The sequence below is a fragment of the Halichoerus grypus genome, chromosome 3 (assembly GCF_964656455.1).
Source record: "Halichoerus grypus chromosome 3, mHalGry1.hap1.1, whole genome shotgun sequence".
Classification (NCBI taxonomy): domain Eukaryota; kingdom Metazoa; phylum Chordata; class Mammalia; order Carnivora; family Phocidae; genus Halichoerus; species Halichoerus grypus.
This window is the reverse complement of record NC_135714.1, coordinates 203,160,769-203,185,870: the sequence shown is the minus strand read 5'-3', so window position 1 is coordinate 203,185,870 and position 25,102 is coordinate 203,160,769. Positions and strand designations below refer to the sequence as shown.

General features: G+C 39.0%; 1 protein-coding gene and 1 long non-coding RNA gene across 5 annotated transcripts in view; both read right to left on the bottom strand.

Annotated features, from left to right (window-relative positions):
• The window catches only part of LOC118532788 (uncharacterized), a 957,805-nt gene that overhangs the window by 259,137 nt on the left and 673,566 nt on the right, over positions 1–25,102 (bottom strand). The window lies entirely within an intron of this gene.
• On the bottom strand, positions 12,200–19,958 carry LOC144381430 (endogenous retrovirus group K member 13-1 Env polyprotein-like). 3 transcript variants are annotated; one of them, XM_078069892.1, is made up of 2 exons: positions 19,541–19,958; positions 12,200–13,912 (listed from the first exon to the last, which is right to left on the bottom strand). In XM_078069892.1, the coding sequence occupies exon 2, from the start codon at positions 13,909–13,911 to the stop codon at positions 12,748–12,750; it is 1,164 nt and encodes a 387-aa protein (XP_077926018.1). In that variant the 5' UTR covers position 13,912; positions 19,541–19,958; the 3' UTR covers positions 12,200–12,747. The 3 variants fall into 3 exon arrangements, with proteins under 3 accessions (XP_077926018.1, XP_077926016.1, XP_077926017.1); XM_078069890.1 differs by having other exon boundaries at positions 12,200–14,873; positions 19,541–19,955; XM_078069891.1 differs by having other exon boundaries at positions 12,200–14,716; positions 19,541–19,955.

The window sequence follows — 25,102 nt, the reverse complement described above, 5'->3', positions numbered from 1 at the left end:
CAAGATGTAGGCTCCAAAAAGGTCTTAGAAGTCCTTGTGCTTTCCCCTTGGGCTGATCTTAGGCTCAGTACAAATCTGGCTGAGTGGTGAAGGGCAGCCCCAGCACAGAGCCAAGAGAGGTTTTTTTTTTTTTTTTTTTTTTTTTTCCCCTCTCCTGGCATTCATGAAAAGCACTAGCAGAATGCAAGCTAAGGAGGAGAGCCTCAATAATCAAACATGAAAAGGAAGGCAATCTCTGCAAAAATAGTTGTGACAACATCAACTCACTACACAGAATAGTAAACCTTCAAAAAACAAGACAAAATAGCAAACCTTGGGGAATGAAAATGATCTGATTTTACCACTGCCACATTATAATGTCCAAATTCCCAGTTTTCAACAACAAATAAATTATGTGGCATAAAAAGAACTAGGAAAGTATGCCTGATGTAAAGGAACAAAATCAGTTGACAAACAACACCCTTGGTGAAGTCCAGATGTTGGGTTTACTAGACAAAGAATTAAACCACTGTCTTATGCTCAAAAAGCTGATGGAAAACACAGAAAAAGAAAGAAAAATGGTCCCAGGTAAAACTGGTATTATTGTAGTTGGGGTCTGCAACTCCAATTTTTGTTTCTTTCAAATAAAAAGGTACATAAAACATTATAAAAATCAAAAATGCATATGTATTGGGCATGCAATGTATAAAGATCTTATTTGAAATGACAACAACATTAATGGGAAGGACAGAGTTGAGTGGGAGTAGAGTTTTCATGTTACTGGAGATAAGTCCATAACAGTTTAAACTAGATTGTTACAAATTTCGGAGATTAAATATTAATCCCCATGGAAACTATAAAACATCACTGAAAGAAAATAATTAAGACCTAAATAAAAGACAGGATCCCATGTTCATGGATTTGGAAGACTTCATATTTTTAGATATCAATTGAAAAATAATCCACAGATTGAACACAATCCCTATCAAAATTGCAACAGCCTTTTTTTTCCCCAGAAATGGAAAAAATGATCCCTAAATTCATATGGAATTGCAAAGACCCAAAATAATCAAAAGAAATATTAAAAAAAAAAGAACAGAAGACTCACACTTCCTCATTTCAAAACTTAATACAAAGCTACAATAATTAGAACAGTGAGGTACTGACATGGATAGATGGTAGAACAATACAATAGAACGGAGAGTATACTAACATACCCATGTATCAATGGCCATGTGATTTTGACAAGAGTGCCTAGGCCATTCAATGGGGAAAAATTTGGCTTTTCAACAGATGGTATTGGGCAACCAGATTTCCATGTGCAGAAGAATGAAGTTGGACTCCAATTCAAACCATATTCAGGAATTAACTCAAAACGGGTCAACAGCTTAAATATAAGAGCTAAAATCATAAAGTTCTTAGGAGAAAATATAAGGATAAATCTTCATGACCTCAATTTTGGCAACACATTCTTAGATACGATGCAAAAGCATGAGCAACAAAATAAAAAAGTAAATTGGACATCATTAAAATTTAAAACTTTTGCACATCAAAAAACACTATCATAAGAGGAAAATGTTTGCAAATCATATATCTGATTACTGTTTATATAAAGAATTGCTGTAGCTCAAGAACAAACACAAGCAAACAGATTTTAAAAATGGGCAAATGATTAGAATAGACCTTTTTTCCAAAGAAGATATGCAATGGGCCAAGAAGCACAAGAAAGATACTCAAGATCGTTAGTCATGAGGGAAATGCAAATAAAGCCATAATGAGATATTACATCACATCAAAAAGGATGGATATAATTTTTAAAAAGAAAATTAAAAAGAAAATAATCAGTTTGGTAACAATGTGAGGAAACTGGAAGCATCACTCACTGCTGATGAGAATGTAAAATGGTGCAGCCACTATGGAAAACAGTTGGGCACTTCCTCAGAAAGTGAAACACAGAATTACGATCAGACCCAAAAATTCAACTCCTATGTATATACCCCAAATAAGAGAAAACAAGTTCTCCAACAGATTTATGTACACCAACATTTATTGCAGCATTATTCACAGTAGCCAAAAGGTGGAAACAACTAAAAGTCCATCAACTGATGAATAGATAAACAAAATGTAGTATATATGTACAACAGAATATTATTCAGCCACAAAAGGAATGAAATTCTGATTTTTGCTACAATAAGGATGCTCCTTGAAACATTATGCTAAATGAAATGAGCCAGACACAACAGAACAAATATTGCATGATTACATTTTTACAAAATATCTAGGCAAATTCATGCATTTAGAAACTAAATGTTACTAGGGCCTGGGGACAGGGCAGAATGAGAAGTTATTCCTTATTGGATAGAGTTTCTATTTGGGTTAATACAACCTTTGGAAATAGATAGTGGTAATAGTTGTACAATATTCGGAATGTAATTAGTGCCACAGAATTATACCCTTAAAATGGTTAAGATGGAAATTTTTGTTTTATATATTTTACCACAGTAAAGAATATTACAATAACAAATTATAGTAGTAAATTTAATTTAAATAATGATGAAATAAATGCAATGATTTTAAGCCACGTTATAGTTATATGGAACAAAAATATGGGATGTTTATATAAAGTTTTGAAATAGGTATTTTAAGACTAGTATGATGGTTTCAGAATCACTACTAACCAGCAATTCTCTCAATATCTTTAAATATGAATTTCTTCATCCAGTATATCAAATTCTATAATTTCCTTACTAAATTCACAAGGCATTATGTATGAGACACAAGTGAAGTTCTTCAACTAGTAATACTTTGAAAACAGTAAAAACGTTATCCATTTTTAAGATAGGATTATTCATTATGCAACTGCATGGTTTGTATAAATGCCATAATAGAGTCCATAGGCTCTATGTGATTTTTAAGCAAAGCAAAAAGATGCCCCAAGTAGGGATTTCTGCAAAAGGATAATAAAAATGCATGTGTATTGATCTGAGTTAACTTTACAAACAACTTTTCTGCACAAATTACATTGGTACATGTCTATAATAATGATCCTTTGTGAATTCCAGTATCTAGCAAGAATACTAATTTTGCTAAGCATGCAGGGAACCATTTGTAATCATTTAAATTCCTCAGAGATCTTTGTTCTTAGACTCATTTCACACAAAATAATTCTTACATTTCCAGGTTAAACAAAATGAAAGATCCAGAACTTAAAAAAACAAACAAGAAAACAAAAACCATGGCCCCAACCAATACATCATGTATTTGCTCAAAATTACCTGCAGTAGGAGCAAGATGGCGGAGGAGTAGGAGACCTGGATTTCGTCTCCTCTCAGGAATTCAGCTGGATAGGGATCAAACCATTCTGAACACCTACAAACTCAACAGGAGATCGAAGAAAAGAATAGCAGCAACTCTCTGAACAGAAAAGCGACCACTTTCTGGAAGGTAGGACGTGCGGAGAAGTGACTCCAAGGTGATATTTGGGAGGATAAACGGCGGGGGAGGGGCCTCCGTCGGCCGCTTCTGGCAAGTGATAGAGCCGCGGAGCACAAAATCGGAACTTTTAGAAGTCGGCTCCGCTGAGGGACGTCGCTCCGGTGGCTAAGTAGGGGGTGGAACCCTCGCGGGACAGTGTGGTCTCAGGACCCTCGGGGTCACAGAAAGACCGGGGGTGCCTGAGTGCGGCAGAGCTCCCAGGGATCGGAGCGGGGAAGCCGGCTGCAGAGACGGAGCCCAGGCGCGGGCTCTCAGCTCGGGGTTGTCATAGACCGTGATCCGCGGCACAGTCGGGCCACTGCTCCTCCAGCAGGGACCCAACAAGCGGCAGATCCGGGGAGACTCCCCTTCCTCTCCCGGGAGGAGAGGTGCGGGAGCGCACCGCAGGGATCTGCTGGGTTTGGAGACTCCACCCGGGGTCGGGTGCCAGATAGAAAGGCGCGGTCACAGGCCGGGTGAGCACGGAGTGCGGCCGGAGACCGGGGAGACGGGAGGGACTGACGGCTTTTCTCTGGGGGCTCGCTGAGGAGCGGGACCCCGAGTTCTCAGCTCCTCCGGGGTGGAGATTGGGAGGCCGCCATTTTCACTCTCCGCCTCCAAAGCTGTACGGAAAGCTTGCAGGGAACAAAAGCTCCGGAGAGCAAACCCGAACAGATTACTTAGTCCGGACCGGCAAGGGTGGGGCAATTCCGCCTCCGGCAAAGACATTTGGGAACCACGGCAACAGGCCCCTCCCCCAGAAGATCAGCGAGAACAGCCAGCCAAGTTCAAGTATACCGATCAATGAGAACCGCAGAACTCCAGCGCTAGGGGAATAATGCACATAGAATCCATGGCTTTTTTACCATGATTCTTTAGTCTATCAAATTTAATTTTTTTTTAGCTTTTTTTTTAAATTTTTCTTTTTCCCTTTTTCAACCAACATCTTATCAATCCCTTTTTTATTTATTTATTTTTTATTTATTTATTTATTTATTTTTAAAGATTTTATTTATTTATTTGACAGAGAGATACAGCGAGAAAGGGACACAAGCAGGGGTAGGGTCAGAGGGAGAAGCAGGCTTCCTGCCGAGCAGGGAGCCCGATGCGGGGCTCGATCCCAGGACCCTGGGACCATGACCTGAGCCGAAGGCAGACGCCTAACGACTGAGCCACCCAGGCGCCCCGATCAATCCCTTTTTTAAAAAAAAACATTTTTAGTTTTCATTTTTAGTTTTCATTTTTAGAGTCATATTCTATCCCTTCATAGTAGTTACCCATATATTTGGCATATATATATAAGTTGTTCTCTCTTTAAAATTTTGAGATAGTTTCTTCTAACAGATCAAAATATACCCTAAATCTCTATTGTATGGTTTTTTCTACTCCCCTGCCTGATCACATTCTCTCCCTTTTTTTTTTTTTTTACATCCTCTTCTTTCTTTTTTCAAACAACTTCTTATCAATTCCTTTTATAAAATTTTTTATAATTTCCATCCTTATAGTCATATTCCATCCCTTCATAATATCAACCCTTATTTTTGTACATATATAAGCTTTTCTTTCCTTAAAATTTTGGGAGGCACTTTCTTCTAACAGACCAAATACACCCAAAATCTAGTGTGTGGCACTGATCTATATACCAGCCTGATCATATTTGATCACATTGTTTTTTTTGTTTTTTTTTCTGTTTTTGTTTGTTTTTATCTTTATCTTTTTCTTTTCCTTTTTTTTTCTTTTTCTTTTTTCTCTCTTTCCCTTTCTTTTCCCACTGCTTCAGGTCTTTTCTGATTTGTTTAGAGTATATTTTCTGGGAACGTTGTTACCCTGCTAGCATTTTGTTCTCTCATTAATCTATTCTCCTCTGGACAAAATGACAAGATGGAAAAAATCACCGCAACAAAAAGAACAAGAGGTAGTACCGACTGCCAGGGACCTAATCAATACGGACATTAGTACGATGTCAGATCTAGAGTTCAGAATCATCACTTTAAAGATACTAGCTGGGCTTGAAAAAACATGGAAGTTATTAGAGAAACCCTTTCTGGAGAAGTAAAAGAACTAAAATCTAACCAAGTAGAAATCAAAAAGGCTATTAATGAGGTGCAATCAAATACAGGGGTGCTAACTGCTAGGATAAATGAGGCAGAAGAAAGAATCAGTGAGATAGAAGACCAAATGATGGAAAATAAAGAAGCCGAGAAAAAGAGAGATAAACAACTACTGGATCATGAGGGCAGAATTCGAGAGATAAGCGATACCATAAGATGAAACAATATTAGAATAATTGGGATCCCAGAAGAAGAAGAAAGAGAGAGAGGGGCAGAAGGTATAATGGAGCAAATTATAGCAGAGAACTTCCCTAATTTGGGGAAGGAAACAGGCATCAAAATCCAGGAAGCACAGAGAACCCCTCTCAAAATCAATAAAAATAGGTCAACACCCCGACATCTAATAGTAAAACTTATGAGTCTCAGAGACAAAGGCAAAATCCTGAAAGCAGCTCAGGAGAAGAGATATGTAACCTACAATGGTAGAAACATTAGATTGGCAACAGACCTATCCACAGAGACCTGGCAGGCCAGAAAGGACTGGCAGGATATATTCAGAGCACTAAATGAGAAAAATATGCAGCCAAGAATACTATATCCAGCTAGGCTGTCATTGAAAATAGAAGGAGAGATAAAAAGCTTTCAGGACAAACAAAAACTAAAGGAATTTGCAAACACGAAACCAGCCCTACAAGAAATCTTGAAAGGGGTCCTCTAAGCAAAGAGAGAGCCTGAAAGCAACATAGGCCAAAAAGGAACACAGACAATATACAGTAACCGTCACCTTACAGGCAATACAATGGCACTAAATTCCTATCTTTCAATAGTTACCCTGAATGTAAATGGGCTAAATGCATCAATCAAAAGACACAGGCTATCAGATTGGATTAAAAAACAAGACCCATCGATATGCTGTCTGCAAGAGACTCAGTTTCGACCAAAAGACATCCCCAGATTGAAAGTGAGGGGGTGGAAAACCATTTACCATGCAAATGGACACCAAAAGAAAGCTGGGGTGGCAATCCTTATATCAGACAAATTAGATTTTAGACCAAAGACTGTAATAAGAGATGAGGAAGGACACTATATCCTACTTAAAGGGTCTATCCAACAAGAAGATCTAACAATTGTAAAAATCTATGCCCCTAACATGGGAGCCGCCAATTATATAAGGCAATTAATACCAAAAGCAAAGAAACACATCGACAACAATACAATAATAGTGGGGGACTTTAACACCTCCCACACTGAAATGGACAGATCATCTAAGCAAAAGATCAACAAGGAAATAAAGACTTTAAATGACACACTGGACCAAATGGACTTCACAGACATATTCAGAACATTCCGTCCCAAAGCAACAGAGTACACATTCTTCTCTAGTGCCTATGGAACATTCTCCAGAATAGATCACATCCTAGGTCATAAATCAGGTCTCAACTGGTACCAAAAGATTGGGATCATTCCCTGCCTATTTTCAGACCACAATGCTTTGAAACTAGAACTCAATCACAAGAGGATAGTCGGAAAGAAATACATGGAGGCTAAAGATCATCCTACTAAGGAATGAATGGGTCAACCAGGAAATTAAAGAAGAATTTAAAAAATTCATGGAAACCAATGAAAATGAAACCACAACTATTCAAAATCTTTGGGATGTAGCAAAGGCAGTCCTAAGAGGAAAGTATATGGCAATACAAGCCTCTCTCAAATAACAAGAAAGGTCTCAAGTACACAACCTAACCCTACACGTAAAGGAGCTGGAGAAAGAACAGCAAATAAAGCCTAAACCCAGCAGGAGAAGAGAAATAATTAAGATCAGAGCAGAAATCAATGAAATAGAAACCAAAAGAACAGTAGAACAGATCAAAGAAACTAGGAGCTGGTTCTTTGAAAGAATTAACAAGATTGATTAACCCCTGGCCAGACTTATCAAAAAGAGAAGAGAAATGTCCCAAATCAACAAAATCATGAATGAAAGATGAGAAATCACAACCAACACCAAAGAAATACAAACAATTATAAGAACATATTATGAGCAACTCTATGCCAGCAAGTTAGATAACCTGGAAGAAATGGATGCATTCCTAGAGATGTATCGACTACCAAAACTGAACCAGGAAGAAATAGAACACCTGAACAGACCTATAACCACTAAGGAAATTGAAGCAGTCATCAAAAATCTCCCAGCACACAAAAGCCCAGGCCAGATGGCTTCCCAGGGGAATTCTACCAAACATTTAAAGAAGAATTAATACCTATTCTTCTGAAACAGTTCCAAAAAATAGAAATGGAAGGAAAACTTCCAAACTCATTTTATGAGGCCAGCATTACCTTGATCCCAACACCAGACAAAGACCCCATCAAAAAGGAGAACTATAGACCAATATCCCTGATGAACATGGATGCAAAAATTCTCACCAAAATACTAGCCAATAGGATCCAACAGTACATTAAAAGGATTATTCACCACGACCAAGTGGGATTTATCCCTGGGCTGCAAGGTTGGTTCAACATCCGCAAATCAATCAACATGATACAATACATTAACAAAAGAAAGAACAAGAATCATACGATCCTCTCAATAGATGCAGAAAAAGCATTTGACAAAGTACAGCATCCTTTCTTGATCAAAACTCTTCAGAGTATAGGCATAGAGGGTACATACCTCAATATCATAAAAGCCATCTATGAAAAACCTACAGCGAATATCATTCTAAATGGGGAAAAACTGAGAGTTTCCCCGTAAGGTCAGGAACGTGGCAGGGATGTCCACTATCACCACTGCTATTCAACATAGTATTGGAAGTCCTAGCCACAGCAATCAGACAACAAAAAGAAATAAAAAGCATCCAAATTGGCAAAGAAGAAGTCAAACTCTCACTCTTTGCAGATGATATGATACTTTATGTGGAAAATCCCAAAGACTCCACCCCAAAACTGCTAGAAATCATACAGGAATTCAGTAAAGTGGCAGGATATAAAATCAATGCACAGAGGTCAGTGGCATTCCTATACACCAACAACAAGACAGAAGAAAGAGAAATTAAGGAGTCGATCCCATTTACAATTGCACCCAAAACTATCAGATACCTAGGCATAAATCTAACCAAAGAGGCAAAGGATCTGTACTCAGAAAACTATAAAATACTCATGAATGAAATTGAGGAAGACACAAAGAAATGGAAAAACGTTCCATGCTCATGGATTGGAAGAACAAATATTGTGAAGATGTCAATGCTACCTAGAGCAATCTACACATTCAATGCAATCCCCATCAAAATACCATCCACTTTTTTCAAAGAAATGCAACAAATAATCCTAAAATTTGTATGGAACCAGAAAAGACCCTGAATAGCCAGAGGAATGTTAAACAAGAAAAGCAAAGCTGGCGGCATCACAATTCCGGACTTCCAGCTCTATTACAAAGCTGTCATCATCAAGACAGTATGGTACTAGCACAAAAACAGACACATAGATCAATGGAACAGAATCGAGAGCCCAGAAATGGACCCTCAACTCTATGGTCAACTAATCTTTGACAAAGCAGGAAAGAATGTCCAATGGAAAAAAGACAGTCTCTTCAACAAATGGTGTTGGGAAAATTGGACAGCCACATGCAGAAGAATGAAACTGGACCATTTCCTTACACCACACACAAAAATAGACTCAAAATGGTTGAAAGACCTCAATGTGAGACAGGAGTCCATCAACATCCTAAAGGAGAACACAGGCAGCAACCTCTTCGACCTCAGCCGCAGCAACTTCTTCCTAGAAACATCGCCAAAGGCAAGGGAAGCAAGGGCAAAAAGGAACTGTTGGGACTTCATCAAGATAAAAAGCTTTTGCAAAGCAAAGGAAACAGTCAACAAAACCAAAAGACAACCGACAGAATGGGAGAAGATATTTGCAAATGACCTATCAGATAAAGGGCTAGTATCCAAAATCTATAAAGAACTTATCAAACTCAACACCCAAAGAACAAAGAATCCAATCAAGAAATGGGCAGAAGACATGAACAGACATTTTTCCAAAGAAGACATCCAAATGGCCAACAGACACATGAAAAAGAGCTCAATATTGCTCGGCATCAGGGAAATCCCAATCAAAACCTCAATGAGATACCACCTCACACCAGTCAGAATGGCTAAAATTAACAAGTCAGGAAATGACAGATGTTGGCAGGGATGTGGAGAAAGGGGAACCCTCCTACACTGTTGGTGGGAATGCAAGCTGGTGCAGCCACTCTGGAAAACAGTATGGATGTTCCTCAAAAAGTTGAAAATAGAGCTACCATATGATCCAGCAATTGCACTACTGGGTATTTACCCCAAAATACAAAAGTAGGGACCCGAAAGGGTACATGCACCCCGATGTTTATAGCAGCAATGTCCACAATAGCCAAACTGTGGAAAGAGCCAAGATGTCCTTTGACAGATGAATGGATAAAGAAGAGGTGGTATATATATACAATGGAATATTATGCAGCCATCAAAAGGAATGAGATCTTGCCATTTGCAACGACATGGATGGAACTGGAGGGTATTATGCTGAGCGAAATAAGTCAAACAGAGAAAGACATGTATCATATGACCTCACTGATATGAGGAATTCTTAATCTCAGGAAACAAACTGAGGGTTGCTGGAGTGGGGGGTCGGGTGGGAGGGATGGGGTGACTGGGTGATAGACACTGGGGATGGTATGTGCTTTTGTAAGCGCTGTGAATTGTGCAAGACTGTTGAATCTCAGATCTGTACCTCTGAAACAAATAATGCAATAGATGTTAAGAAAAAAAAAAGAAGAAGAAGAAGATAGCAGGAGGGGAAGAATGAAGGGGGGGAAATCAGAGGGGTAGACGAACTATGAGAGATGATGGACTCTGAAAAACAAACTGAGGGTTGTAGAGGGGAGGGGGTGGGAGGATGTGTTAGCCTAGTGATGGGTATTGAGGAGGGCACGTTCTGCATGGAGCCACTGGGTGTTATGAACAATGAATCATGGAACACTACATCTAAAACTAATGATGTAGGGATGCCTGGGTGGCTCAGTTGGTTAAGCGACTGCCTTCGGCTCAGGTCATGATCCTGGAGTCCCGGGATCGAGTCCCGCATCAGGCTCCCTGCTCGGCAGGGAGTCTGCTTCTCCCTCTGACCCTCCTCCCTCTCATGCTCTCTGTCTCTCATTCTCTCTCTCTCAAATAAATAAATAAAATCTTAAAAAATAAATAAATAAAACTAATGATGTAATGTATGGGGATTAACATAACAATAAAAGAAAAGATTCTTAGCTATAGGAAAAAACAAACAGGGTTTCTGGAGGGGAAGTGGGTAGGAGGATTTGGTAACTGACTGATGGGCATTAAGGAGGGCACTTGATGGAATGAGCACTGGGTATTATATGCAACTGATGAATCTCTAAATTCTACCTCTGAAACTAATAATACACTGTATGTTAATTAAAAAAAAAAATTACCTGCAGTTTCTTTCCTCCCCACAATCTCAGGTTGCCGACATCTATCTTCTTTTCTAAGCTTCTAATTTTACTTTTATTCCCCTCATGATGCAGTTTTACTTATACAATGAATGGAAAATAGCACAACAACTTATAATACTGGAAAAACCATTCCACATTTCTTCTAAAATAATTTACCTATTTTTGCAAAGGATGGTATGCTGTGACAATTAAAATTATGTTTGTAACTATTAAACTTTTAGAAGGAATAAAATCCTCTCATCTATTTAACCTAAAATCCATTTAGAAAAGAAGGTTTACATGTAAGAGTACAATGTAAAATTACTTCCTGTTTATAGGTAAAGGACAATATGAGGCAACACTGTCCATGGTAATAGAGGCAGGGCATCAGAAGGACAAGAGCACAAAGGGGGCCAATGGGTCCAATGGGAGAGGGGAAACAGGAAGAAAAAAGAGCACTCATCTGGTTAGGTGGAGGGAACACACTGGTGAATAAGAAACACTATTTTCCAGGACTTGGATGGAGTTATCCTTAATCTCCGAAGTACACCTCAAGTACGTCTGTCTCTGAGGTGACACACTGGGATAGAAATTTTGGATGATATTTGAAGACTTATAAATAAGGCACTCAACAGTCATAAGATTGGGACGTTTATTTTATTTATTTTTATTTTTTTAAATTTTATTTTATTTTATTATGTTATGTTAGTCACCATACAGTACTTCATTAGGTTTTTTAAATGCATTTAATTTTAACCTATTTTTTTTATTTTATTATATTAATCACCATACAATATATCATTAATTTTTGATGTAGTGATCCATGATTCATTGTTTGCGTATAACACCCAGTGATCCATGCAGTACGTGCACTCCTTAATACCCATCACCCAGTTACCCCATCCTTCCAACACGCTCCCCTCTAAAACCCTCAGTTTGTTTGTTGGAATCCATGGTCTCTCATGGTTCATCTCCCCCTCCAATTTCCCCCCTTTCATTTTTCCCTTCCTTCTCCTAAAGTCCTCCATGCTATTCCTTATGTTCCACAAATAAGTGAAACCATATGATAACTGACTTTCTCTGCTTGACTTATTTCACTTAACATAATCTCCTCCAGGCCCATCCATGTTGATGTAAAAGTTGGGTATTCATCCTTTCTTGTCAACGTCTAGTGCGTTGGGGTCCCTGGGTAAGGGTCGCGAAATCACCGGGACACAGGGGATGCAGAGCAAAGGCAGCACTTGCAACTGCATACTGCCGTTTATTTCTTGACATCTTTTATGCTCTTTACAATCAAAATATATTGTTACTGATTAACAATGTAAGCATTAAGATATCCCGATACTTCTTTACGCAAGAGAGGACAAAATCAAATTCGGTTGCACCGGAATAATTACATATCTTAAGTAAATCTCATTCTCTGATCAGTTCTTATGCAAAGGTACCTTATGACCCATTCCCCGAAACTACATAAAATCAAACCCTATGCAGGAATGCTGAGATCAGACAACACCCCGCATATACATTTGAAGCAGGATGTTATCTGATCATCACATCCCCGCACACGAAGCCACTCTCCTCGGTGGGCGTCACAAGGAACAATGTGCCCAAGATTACTCAAAACATCATGAGCCATTTCTCAGCTGACCGGATGCCTGAGGCATAGGCACACAACAAGGCGAGGGAGACTTTTCCCCCTCTCAGGCCTGGGCGTTCCCGACCTTACCCTGCGTGCGCCACAGCACACAAACAATTCCGGCCACAGAGGGCTCACATGCCTATGTTGGCCTCAATTCCTTCTTTTTTCTTTTGTTTAGAAAGAAACGCCCACCAAAGGGTGGCAATAGACTTCCGGGAAGGTCGAACAAAACATACATACATGCACAGAAAACAGCATATAACAAAAATTAATGAAATTCCGATTCCTCCAGCGGTATGCCCTAAGCTCTGAATAATTCCCTTCGGGTCTAGTCCTTCAAATTGCTTCAAAAACGACTGAGCCAATGTAGCAGCATCCTCATTCTCAAAGGGTTTTCCAAATATCTCCTGAATATTAGTATGCAAATTATTAATCATATCTGTCACCGATGAATTGCCCTCTAAATATTTCTGGATAATACTCCAATCATGTTGAGATTCATTATATCTTAAATTAGTAATACAAAAGGATGTGGAATTCCAATCACAACGCAACCAAATTTGTCTTTCAATTGTTAAAACCTTCTTCCCTAACCAACTAACAGTTTGTCTAAGAACATCTATCTGCGTTTGCAAACGAGTATCAATCATAGTTTGGGAAAGCCAAAGATCCCGTGAATCACGGTGCCAATTTTCTACAAAATGTTTAGTTTGCAAAGATGTATGTAACGCAATTCCAGAAACAGTGGCTAATGTGGTTACCGTAATTAAACTTAGAATGACCGCTACAACAATACCAATCAATCGTTTAGTTCGTTTTAAAACTTTCCTGAAAAATTCCAATACCAGAGCATCCACTGGATTTTGAGCCCATAGACGTTCTAAATTTACCGGAAGCCAAATATGAGAGCGTTGTTGCAAAATCATAAGAGAATATCCTGGTTTAAATTCTATAGAACTATTAATACAAGAATACAATCGACATTTAATACAGCTAATTCCATCATTAAAACTAAAATTTCCTATCAAAATTAGATATGGTAAAGGTACACATGCGGTTACATTAATTTCTTTAAAAATGGTGAAATTATAAGCCGACGCAGTCTTTGCTGTGCCGGAAAAGGTTCCATTATAAAGTCTGACAGTCTTAAGCGCAGCTGCAACTTTCCATAAGTGTGTTTGAATATGATCTGGAAATTTTTGATGTGATATGCGAGGGTCTGCGATGCCGCCATCTCCCCAAGCCATCAATCGATGATTTACTACAGATTCATTCCATCGGTTCCGTGGGGGCATCCTATAAGACAAGGATAAATTACAGCGCAAGACATCCCACTCTGAACAATTTTGTAAAAATTGACCATATGGTCCCCACATAAGCAGATCCTTATAATATTTTGCAAACCTACCAACACATTCCTGCCATTTAAATGGCTTATAGGCCATTCCAATATAAGTAAAATCAGGACAAGCAGGGAACGAGGGAAATTCATCAAAGGTGACATTTCCCCAGGTCATATTAAGAGACCATGCCTCAAGCCTCTGTAATTGAGTGCGAGAGGAATTAACCATTGGTCCAGGTAAAATCCAATTCTGCCAATTCATATTTACACATGGCGAGGGACCCAAGCAAATATATGGACCATCCCCTCTATGCAGGAAATTAAAAAAGGTACCGTCATCCTGATTAAGATAAGTCAGATTCTTCCAAGGAGGTGAAAGTATCATCGGGGAGGTATAAATGGGAATATTTGCACTTCCCCAAGGTGCAGGTTCCATCATAGGTGGGTTAGGTAAGCAAAGCGCACAGGGCCAAGAACAAATGCTCAGGTGTACAAGGCTTCCTTGTTTGCTTCAAGATTTTCTGTCCCTCCCCAGCAAGCTTTTTAATATGCCCCCAAGTGGGTAAAGCAAGAGGCGGAGGCCGCCAATGATGACGCCTATCCAAATGTAAGTGAGCCATAGCTTGCAGGAGAGATTCATCAGCTTGTAACAACGATTCATGCACTCTCGGGGCCTTCATGCGTCGCCTGACAGCCGTCCGAATTGGTTCGTGACCGGATCCACCTTGCCGGGAGCCAGGAACAGGTTTGTCCATCTTCTGTGGAAACATAAGCATAACCTTTCCCTCTATAAAGCAACACTCCTGGCTGCCATTCTGCATCCGCAGCGGGCTTAAACCATATATGTTCATTCAAGGGAAGAGGAGCCGTCTCTCCCTCTATGAACTGTTTTTCTGCTCTCGAGAGAATATCTCCCTGCGGAAGATTCAAGAAATTCAATGTAAACAATACTTGTGACAAAATGGAACGTGCATTAGATTGAGTAAATGATAATATATGATCTGTTTTCCTCCTTTTTAATTTTTTAATTTGCAATTTTAAAGTATTGTGTGCACGCTCCACAATGGCCTGTCCTTGGGGATTATATTCAATGCCTGTTTTATGCATTATACCATATTGCAAACAGAAAGCTTGAAATTTTTTACTTTTATATGCTGGCCCATTATCTGTCTTGATACTGGAAGGTAAACCCATCACAGCAAACGTTTCTAATAAATGAGTAATAACATGTTGTGTAGTTTCACCCATTTGTGCTGTGGCCCATATAAATTGAGAATAAGTATCTATTACAACATGTACATAAGATAAGCGACCAAATTGTGCCACATGAGTAACATCCATTTGCCAAAGTTCGTTGGCATAAGTTCCTCGAGGATTAACCCCAGCTTTTACAGCACGTAAGTGTAAAGGTCTGCAAATAGGACACTGTTTTATAATTTGTTTTGCTTGACGATAAGGAATTTTATACTGAACATGTAATCTACCAGCATTGGTATGCAATAAATTATGTTCCTCGTCTGCAGATGCAAATGACACCAAAGCGTCTACTTGAGCATTGCCATAAGCCAAGGAACCAGGAAGATTAGTATGAGAGCGAATATGAGTTACATAAATACGAGTATTACGATTTCTTAACAAAGTTTGTAAGAGTAAAAATAAACTAAGTAGGTTGGACTTATTAGAACATACCACGGCAGTATATACATTTTTAACGACCCCAACAGCATATGCTGAATCAGCAAGAATATTCACAGCAGAGGGAAAATCTTTTAATACTTGGGCGATGGCAAATAATTCATTTTGTTGGACTGAATTAAAATCTGTATTTTGAACCCAATACCTTTTAGTTGTCCAATATGCACTTTTAGTTTTTGACCCATCTGTAAACACAGTGGGTGCATTAACCAAAGGTTGTTCACTAATTATATCCTGAATAATAAATTCTTGTTTACGAAAACAATCCCATAATTTTCCTTTAGGAAAATGGTAATTAATTTGTCCCACATACCCTGCAAGGGCAATCTGTAATTCCTCTATATTCCGTAACAAAAATGAAAATTGATCTTTAGAAAGAGGAATAATTATATCCATAATATCACATCCGGTCATAATTATAGCTCTATCTCGAGCCTGTTCTATCAAATATGCAATCTGAATACCATAAGGAGTGATATTTTTTGAAAAATGATGTCTAGTATAAATCCATTCAGCAGGCAACTCTTTTTGTCCAATAATAGCTGTGGGATATTGCCATGTATTTAAAATATACATTGTCAAGGGTAAAGAAGGATCAATGCGAGTAAGAAAAGCGGATTTAATTTTTTCTTCCACAAATTGTAATTCCTTTTCTGCTTCCGCAGTAAGCTGTCGGGGACTATGAATATCAGAATTTCCTTGTAATGTATCAAATAAATTATGTAATTGATAAGTAGGGATACCTAAAGATGGCCGTAACCAATTAATATCTCCTAATAATTTTTGAAAATCATTCAAAGTCTTCAAATTATCCCTTCGTATAGCTATTTTTTGTGGTCTAACAGTATTTCTTTCTATCACATATCCTAAATAATTTATAATACTTCCTTTTTGATTTTTTTCTGGAGCAATTACCAATCCAAAAGGAATAAAATACTCTGGCAATAATTTTAAGATTTCTTCTAACTCATTTTGATGGGGGCTAGCAAACAAAATATCATCCATATAATGAGCTATATACACCTGAGGCCACTTTTGACGCACGGGACGCAAGGCAGCGTCAACATAAAGTTGACACATCGTAGGGGAATTCATCATGCCTTGAGGCAAAACCTTCCATTGAAACCTTTGGTGAGGTCCCTGCCTATTTATAGAAGGAAGTGAAAAGGCAAAACGCTTCCTATCATCTTTATGTACAGGGATAGTGAAAAAACAATCCTGTAGATCAATTACCATTGTATGCCAATCCCTCGGCAAGGCAGCCGGTGAAGGTACCCCAGGCTGGAGAGCCCCCATGGGGAACATGGAGTTATTAACTCCACGTAAATCTGTAAGTAAACGCCATTTACCTGAAGTTTTCTTTATGACAAAAATTGGAGAGTTCCACGGAGAAGTGGAATGTTCAATATGTTGTTTTTGTAATTGCTCTCTTACCAATTGGTGTGCAGCAGCCAATTTTTCCTTAGTTAATGGCCATTGTTCAATCCACAAGGGATCTTCGGATTTCCATAATATTTTAATAGGTTCCATCTATAATCAAAATTCCAGGTGAGCTCCCCACTGTTCTAAAACATCACGGCCTAAAATATTTAAAGGAACATCTAAAATATATGGTTTTAACACGGCCAGTTGCCCATCCTGGGAGGTAAATGTTACAAATTGAGTGGCTAAGCCAATACTTCGGACAGGTGCCTTGCCAACTCCTTTTATCTGACAAGGAATCTCATTATAGGGGATATTTTCAGGCCAATCAACAGTTTTGATAATAGTGATATCTGACCCTGTATCCAACAAGACAGTAATATCTTTCGTATTCAATTTAACTGTCATCAAGGGCTGCATACGAGTTATTTGTGTAGCCCAAAAAACACATTTTTGATCCGTACTGCCAAACCCTCCATGCCTGACAGCGGTAGTCTGACCTATGGGGAGATAGGGTAATAACAATAACTGGGCAATTCGTTCTCCTGCTTCAAAGGACACATCAACTAGGGAAGACATAAGAACTTGAATTTCTCCTCTGTAATCAGCATCAATTATACCTAAGTGAACAGTCACTCCTTTTGATGTCAAACAAGAGCGACCTGTTAATAGAGCAAAAGTGCCAATTGGTAAGGGTCCATAAATTCCAGTAGGAATTTTCTGAGGTCTATCCCCTCCTTTTAAAGTAAATGGCCTTATGGCTGGTATGTCCACTGCGGCACTGTGTTGGGTAGCTGGGCTAAGGGAGAATATGGTTGGTTTCCCCTGTTCATTTGTCCTGGGCCCGGGGTAGGGCCCGAAATCGAGTTTCCCTGCGGCTTTTCTGCAAAACTTGTATTTAATTTAGTGCGACATTCTCGAGCCCAATGTTTTCCCTTCTTACATCGTGGACAAATTCCAGGTCCGCGCCCTTTGTCAGGTTTCTTTTCTTTACAGTTCCTTTTCAAATGCCCTAATTGACCGCAACCAAAACATTTCATGTTCTCGAGTTGCTTAGATTGCAAGGAATGCCAGGTAGTGGCCATTGTTTCAGCAAACAGCTGCATCTTTCTACTCTCTGATGTAACATCCTTACAGGCCTTCATGAAAGCATTAATATCTCCTGTATCTTTAATAGGCAATATAATTCTCTTACAATCCTCATTAGCATTTTCATATGCCAGCAGTTTTAACAGCTGCTGTCTAGCTTCTTCCCCTATGACAGTTCTCTCCAAGGTTAATTTTAATCGTGATAAAAACTCGACATAAGGCTCGTTAGTCTTTTGAATAACCTTAGTCCAAGATCCATAATGTTCTCCTTTTGGGTGAATACGATCCCAAGCTTCTAAACTAATTTCCCGTAATTGATCATGGATTTCTTCAGGGGTAATAACTTGAGCAGCAATATCAGAATATTGACCTATTCCCGCCAACATTTGATAAGTTATAGCCTGGACCCGAGGATTGTTACTTAAAGCGTTCTGACGAGCCTGATCCATACAGAGCTCGGAGAACCACATCTGCCATTGCAGATATTCAGGCTCCTTTAAGAGAGCTCTACAAAGGACTCTCCAATCTTCTGGAGCAAAATTATTATAATGTCGAGCTATACCTAGAAGTAGCTCTTTGACATAATGTGATTGCGGTCCATATAGAGTCACTGCCTTTTTCAAGCGACCAATATCATCTATTGAAATACCTTCATAATATGGTGCTTGTGCTACTCCCTGGACCGGGGGAGGCCTAATAACCGGAAAGGCAAAGATAGGTCTGTCATCCTCACTCTCATCGTCATTATCCTTTAACGCATCAAGCTCAGCTAAAGCAGCAGAAAGAAAAGGATTTTTGGGAGAAAAGGCTAGCGCGGGCGGCAAAGGCGGAGCGGAAGGCCTTTTCTTAGATTCCCCCGCCATGGTCATGACCCGCTGAAAAACCTTCCATAAGTGCTCGGTCTCGGGATCCGACGTTACTTTCAGTTTCGATTCATCGCTATCGCACTCATTAGGTTCGCGAGGCAGTGCAAGCTTAAAGGCATCCTTTTCTATTGCCTTTTTCTCATCTGTATCAAGGGGAAGGTCCTGTATCGAAGGAGCCACTTCCCTCTGAAAATTCTCAACCGTGCGATCATCCTCCATTGCTCTTAACACTGTAAATATAATCGACCAGATGGACCAAAATCGTACAGGAATCTTTTCCCCCTGCCTCATGGCCTTTTCTACATTATGGCGGACCCGCCGCCAATTATCCACCTCCAGGGAGCCCTCCTCGGGAAACCAAGGATTCCAGTCTCGAACCACTTTCAAACACATCTCAATATCAGTAGAAGCGACAGTAATGCCATAGACAGCAAGTGAATGCTTCAGCATTCGAACATAAGGAGTAGAGGTTTCTTGTCCCATGACCCTGTATTGTATTAAATTACTCACCCTTCCTGAACGTCCTTCAGGGTCCCTGTTCGGGCGCCAATTGTCAACGTCTAGTGCGTTGGGGTCCCTGGGTAAGGGTCGCGAAATCACCGGGACACAGGGGATGCAGAGCAAAGGCAGCACTTGCAACTGCATACTGCCGTTTATTTCTTGACATCTTTTATGCTCTTTACAATCAAAATATATTGTTACTGATTAACAATGTAAGCATTAAGATATCCCGATACTTCTTTACGCAAGAGAGGACAAAATCAAATTCGGTTGCACCGGAATAATTACATATCTTAAGTAAATCTCATTCTCTGATCAGTTCTTATGCAAAGGTACCTTATGACCCATTCCCCGAAACTACATAAAATCAAACCCTATGCAGGAATGCTGAGATCAGACAACACCCCGCATATACATTTGAAGCAGGATGTTATCTGATCATCACATCCCCGCACACGAAGCCACTCTCCTCGGTGGGCGTCACAAGGAACAATGTGCCCAAGATTACTCAAAACATCATGAGCCATTTCTCAGCTGACCGGATGCCTGAGGCATAGGCACACAACAAGGCGAGGGAGACTTTTCCCCCTCTCAGGCCTGGGCGTTCCCGACCTTACCCTGCGTGCGCCACAGCACACAAACAATTCCGGCCACAGAGGGCTCACATGCCTATGTTGGCCTCACTTTCTGATGGCTGAGTAATATTCCACTGTATAAATGGACCATATCTTCTTTATTCATTCATCTGTTGAAGGGCATCTTGGGTCTTTCTATAGTTTGGCTATTGTGGACATTGCTGCTATGAACATTGTGGTACATATGGACCTTCTTTTCACTACATCTGTGTCTTTGGTTAATACCCAGTAGTGCAATTGCTGGGCCATAGGGTACCTCTATTTGTAATTTTTTGAGGCACCTCCACACTGTTTTCCAAAGTGGCTGTACCAACTTGCATTCCCACAACAATGCAGGAGTGTTCCCCTTTCTCTACAACCTCTCCATTTGTTGTTTTTAGCCTTGTCAATTTTTGCCATTCTAACTGGTGTAAGGTGGTATCTCAATGTGGTTTGATTTGAATTTCCTTGATGGCTAACAATGATGAGCATTTTTTCATGTGTCAGCCATTTGTATGTCTTCTTTTGACAAGTGTTTGTTCATGTCTTCTGCCCATTGTTTGACTTGATTATTTGTTTTTTGGGTGTTGAATTTGAGAAGGTCTTTATAGATCTTGGATATCAGCCCTTTGTCTGTAGTGTCATTTGCAAATATCTTCTCCCATTCTGTGGGTTTCCTTTTTGTTTTGTTGACTGTTTCCTTTGCTGTGCAGAAGCTTTTTATCTTGATGAAGTCCCAAAAGTTCATTTTCGTTTTTGTTTCCCTTGCTGTTGGAGATGTATCTTGAAAGAAGTTGCTGTGCCCGATGTCAAAGAGGTTACTGCCTATGTTCTCGTCTAGTATTTTGATGGATTCCTGTCTCACATTGAGGTCTTTGATCCATTTTGTGTTTATCTTTGTGTATGGAGTTAGGGAATGGTTGAGTTTCATTCTTCTGTATATAGCGGTCCAACTTTCCGCACCATTTATTGAAGAGAGTGTCTTTTTTCCATTGCATATTTTTTACTGCTTTGTCAAAGATTATTTGACCACAGAGTTGAGGGCCCATATCTGGGCTCTCTAATCTGTTCCATTGATCTATATGTCTGTTTTTGTGCCAGTACCATGCTGTCTTGGGATCACTGCTTTGTAATATAGCTTGAAATCAGGCAACGTGATGCCCCCAGCTTTGTTTTTCTTTTTCAACATTGGCTTGGCGATTCTGGGTCTTTTCTGATTCCATACAAATTTTAGGATTGTTTGTTCCAGCACTTTGAAAATTGTCATTGGAATTTTGATCAGGATGGCATTAAAGGTATAGATTGCTCTGGGCAACACAGACATTTTAACAATGTTTATTCTTCCGATGCATGAGCATGGAATGTTTTTCCATCTTTTGTGTCTTCTTCAATTTCTTTCATGAGTGTTCTGTAGTTCCTAGAGTATAGATCCTTTACCTCTTTTGTTAGGTTTATATCAATTAATGGCAACAAAGAGTTTCTAAGGGCAGAAACGAAAGTTGAACTGGGAGAACATAAAAATGTTTTCAATGAGATCCAATCTAATCTAGATACTCTAACAGTTAAGGTAAATGAGGCAGAATAACGAATTAGTGATCTAGAAGACAAATTGATAGAAAAGAAGAAAAAAGAGGAGGCCTGGGAGAAACAGCTTAAAATCCATGAAAGCAGAATTGGAGAAATAAATGATGCTGTGAAACATTCCAATGCCAGAATTATTGGGGCATCTTAGGGCAGTTAGGGGGTAGAGATTCCTTATGTACAGAGGGAAGAACATCAGAATAACATCATACCTATCCACAGAGGCCTGGCATGCCAGAAAGGGCTGGCAAGACATATTCAGGGTACTAAATGAGGAGAACATGCAGCCAAGAATACTTTATTTGGCAAGGCTGTCATTTAGAATGGATGGAGAGATGCAAAGCTTCCAAGACTGGCAGAATCTGAAAGAATATGTGACCACTAAGCCGGCCCTGCAAGAAATATTAAGGGGGGGTTCTATAAAAGGAGAAAGACCCCAAGAGTGATATAGCACAGAAATTTACAGAGACAATCTATAGAAACAAGGACTTTAGAGGCAACATGATGACAATAAATTCATATCTTTCAATAATCACTCTCAACGTGAATGGCCTAAATGCTCCCCATGAAATGGAACAGGGTTGCAGATTGGATAAAAATACAAGACCCATCCATATGCGGTCTACAAGAGATTCATTTTGAACCTAAAGATACATCCAGACTGAAAGTGAAGGGATGGAGATCCATCTTCCATGCCAACAGACCTCAAAAGAAAGACAGGGTAGCAATTCTCATATCAGACAAATTAGATTTTAAGCTAAAGACTGTAGTTAGAGATACAGAAGGACACTATATCATTCTTAATGGGACATTTATTTTATTATTACCCAGAATGTTTCTTCATCTATTTTAGGAAAGCACATGAAAAGAAAACCCTTAAAACTAAAGTTTGGGTCATTAAGAATTGTAATATCAATAAGTAAATGATATCAAACATCAATGAAAAAAATCAAAGAATATCTAAATAATGGAGAGATATTCCATAGTCATGAATTGGAAGATTCAATATTGTTAAAATGTCATTTTTTTTCCTAAATTCATCTATAGATTCAACACAACCTTGATCAAAACCCCAGAAAGCTATTTTGTAGATATTGACAAACTGACACTAAAGTTTATGTGGAAAGGCAGAACTCTAGAATTACAGACACAATACTGAAGAAGAACAAAGTTGGAGGGTGACACTATTAAATTTGAAGACTTACTCTAAAACTATAGTAATCAAGACAATATGGCATCGGTGAAAGAATAGACACATAGATCGATTGAACACAAAAGGCAGTCCAAAAATAGACCCACAAAATACAGTCAACTGATCCAAAAGCAATTCAAAGAAGAAAGGAAAGGAAAATCTTTTCAGCAAAGAGTGCTGGAAAAATTGGATGTCTATGGGGAAAAAAAATGAAGTCATACAGAGAACTGATATCTTTCACAAAAATTAACCCAAATTCTCATGGACATAAATATAAAATGCAATTTTATAAAACTTACAGGAGAAATTATAGGAAAAAATATAAGTATCCTTGGATTTGGTGATGAGTTTTTAGATACAATAATTAAAACACAATCAATGAGGGGCGCCTGGGTGGCTCAGTTGGTTAAGCAGCTGCCTTCGGCTCAGGTCATGATCCCAGGGTCCTGGGATCGAGCCCCGCATCGGGCTCCCTGCTCGCCAGGGAGCCTGCTTCTCCCTCTCCCTCCGCCTGCCTCTCTGCCTACTTGTTCTCTCTCTCTATCTCTCTGTCAAATAAATAAATAAAATCTTTAAAAAAAAATTAAAAAAAAAAAACCACAATCAATGAAAGGAAAATCTGATGAGTTGGATTTTATTAAATTATTATTTTTTTTTACTTTTTTTTTTAAGTAGGCTCTACATGCAATGTGAGGCTTGAACTCACAATCCTAAGATCAAGAGTCACATGCTCTACTGACTGAGCCAGCCAGGTGCCCCACGTTAGACTTTATTACAATAAAAAGTTCTGCTCTGCAAAAGACAGTGTCAAAGAATCGAGAGACAAACTGCAAACTCAGATAAACATATACAAAATGAATATCCATTAAAAGGACTTGTATGTAAAATACACAAATAACTTAAAATTTACAGAACAACAGACTCAACTAAAAAGTAGATGAGTCATATAAATGGATAACTCTCTGAAGAGTACAAAGAGATAGCAAATAAACATATGATAAGGAGCTTGACATCATTTGTCACTGGGGAAATGCAAATCAATGAAATGAAGTTCTATAACACACCCCTTAGAACGTTAGAATGAAAAATCTGACAATATCCAGTGCTGGCGAAAATACACAGCAACAGAACTCATTCACTCCTGGTAGGGATGCAAAATGGCACAGCCACGTTGGAAGACAATTTGATGATTTTTCACAAACCAAGAACCTTATCATACAATAAGCACATTATGTGGTATATTTCAATTGATTTGAAAACTTATGTCCACATACAAATGAATGTTTCTAGGGGCACCTGGGTGGCTCAGTCAGTTAAGTGTCCAAATCTTGATTTTGGCTCAGGTCATGATCTCAGGGTCTTGGTATGGAGCCCTGTGTTGGGCTCTTCACTCAGCTGGGAATCTGAATCTCCCTTACGCTCTGCCCCTCTCCCCACTCATGTACTCTTCTCTCTCTCTCTCCCTAAAATAAATATATAAAATCTTTTTAAAAATGAATGTTTCTAGTAGTTTTATCTTAATTGACAGAACTGAAAGCAACCAAGATGCCCTTCAATAGGTAAAAGAATAAACAAAGTGACGTACTCATATAGTGAAATATTATTGAATAATGAAAAAGAATGGGCTGTCTAGTATGACAAGACATGGACGAATCTCACATACATATTACTAACATAGTCTGAAATACTCTATTTACATTTGTGTTCCTATAACAAAAATACCATAGAATGGGTGCCTTAAGCAATAAGCATTTATTTCTCAGTGTTCTAGAGACTATGAAGTCCAAGATGAAGGTGCTGGCAGACCTGGTGTCTAATGAAAACTCACTTCCTGGTATGCTGATGGACATTTTCTAACTGTGTCCTCACATGACTGAGAGTAGAGAGCAAGCAAACTCTTATGTCTCTTCTAATAAAGGAACTAATCCCATCATGAAGGCTCCACCTTCATGACTTAATCATTTCCAAAATTCCCCAATTCCTATTACTATCATCCTTGAGGGTTAGGATTTCAGCATATGCAATTTGAGGGACACAAACATTTGTCCATGACAATAACATTCTAGAAAAGGCAAACTATCGGCATGGTAAAGAGATCAGAAGTTGCCAAGGTTCTATTTTTTTGTATAGAGTATTCTATATGATACTCTAACAGTGAATGCATGACATTATGCATTTGTCAAA

What these genes read in the sequence shown, in the direction of transcription:
- LOC144381430 (XM_078069890.1), bottom strand. Translation starts at nt 14,397, where the DNA reads ATGATGGAACCTGCACCTTGGGGAAGTGCAAATATTCCCATTTATACC.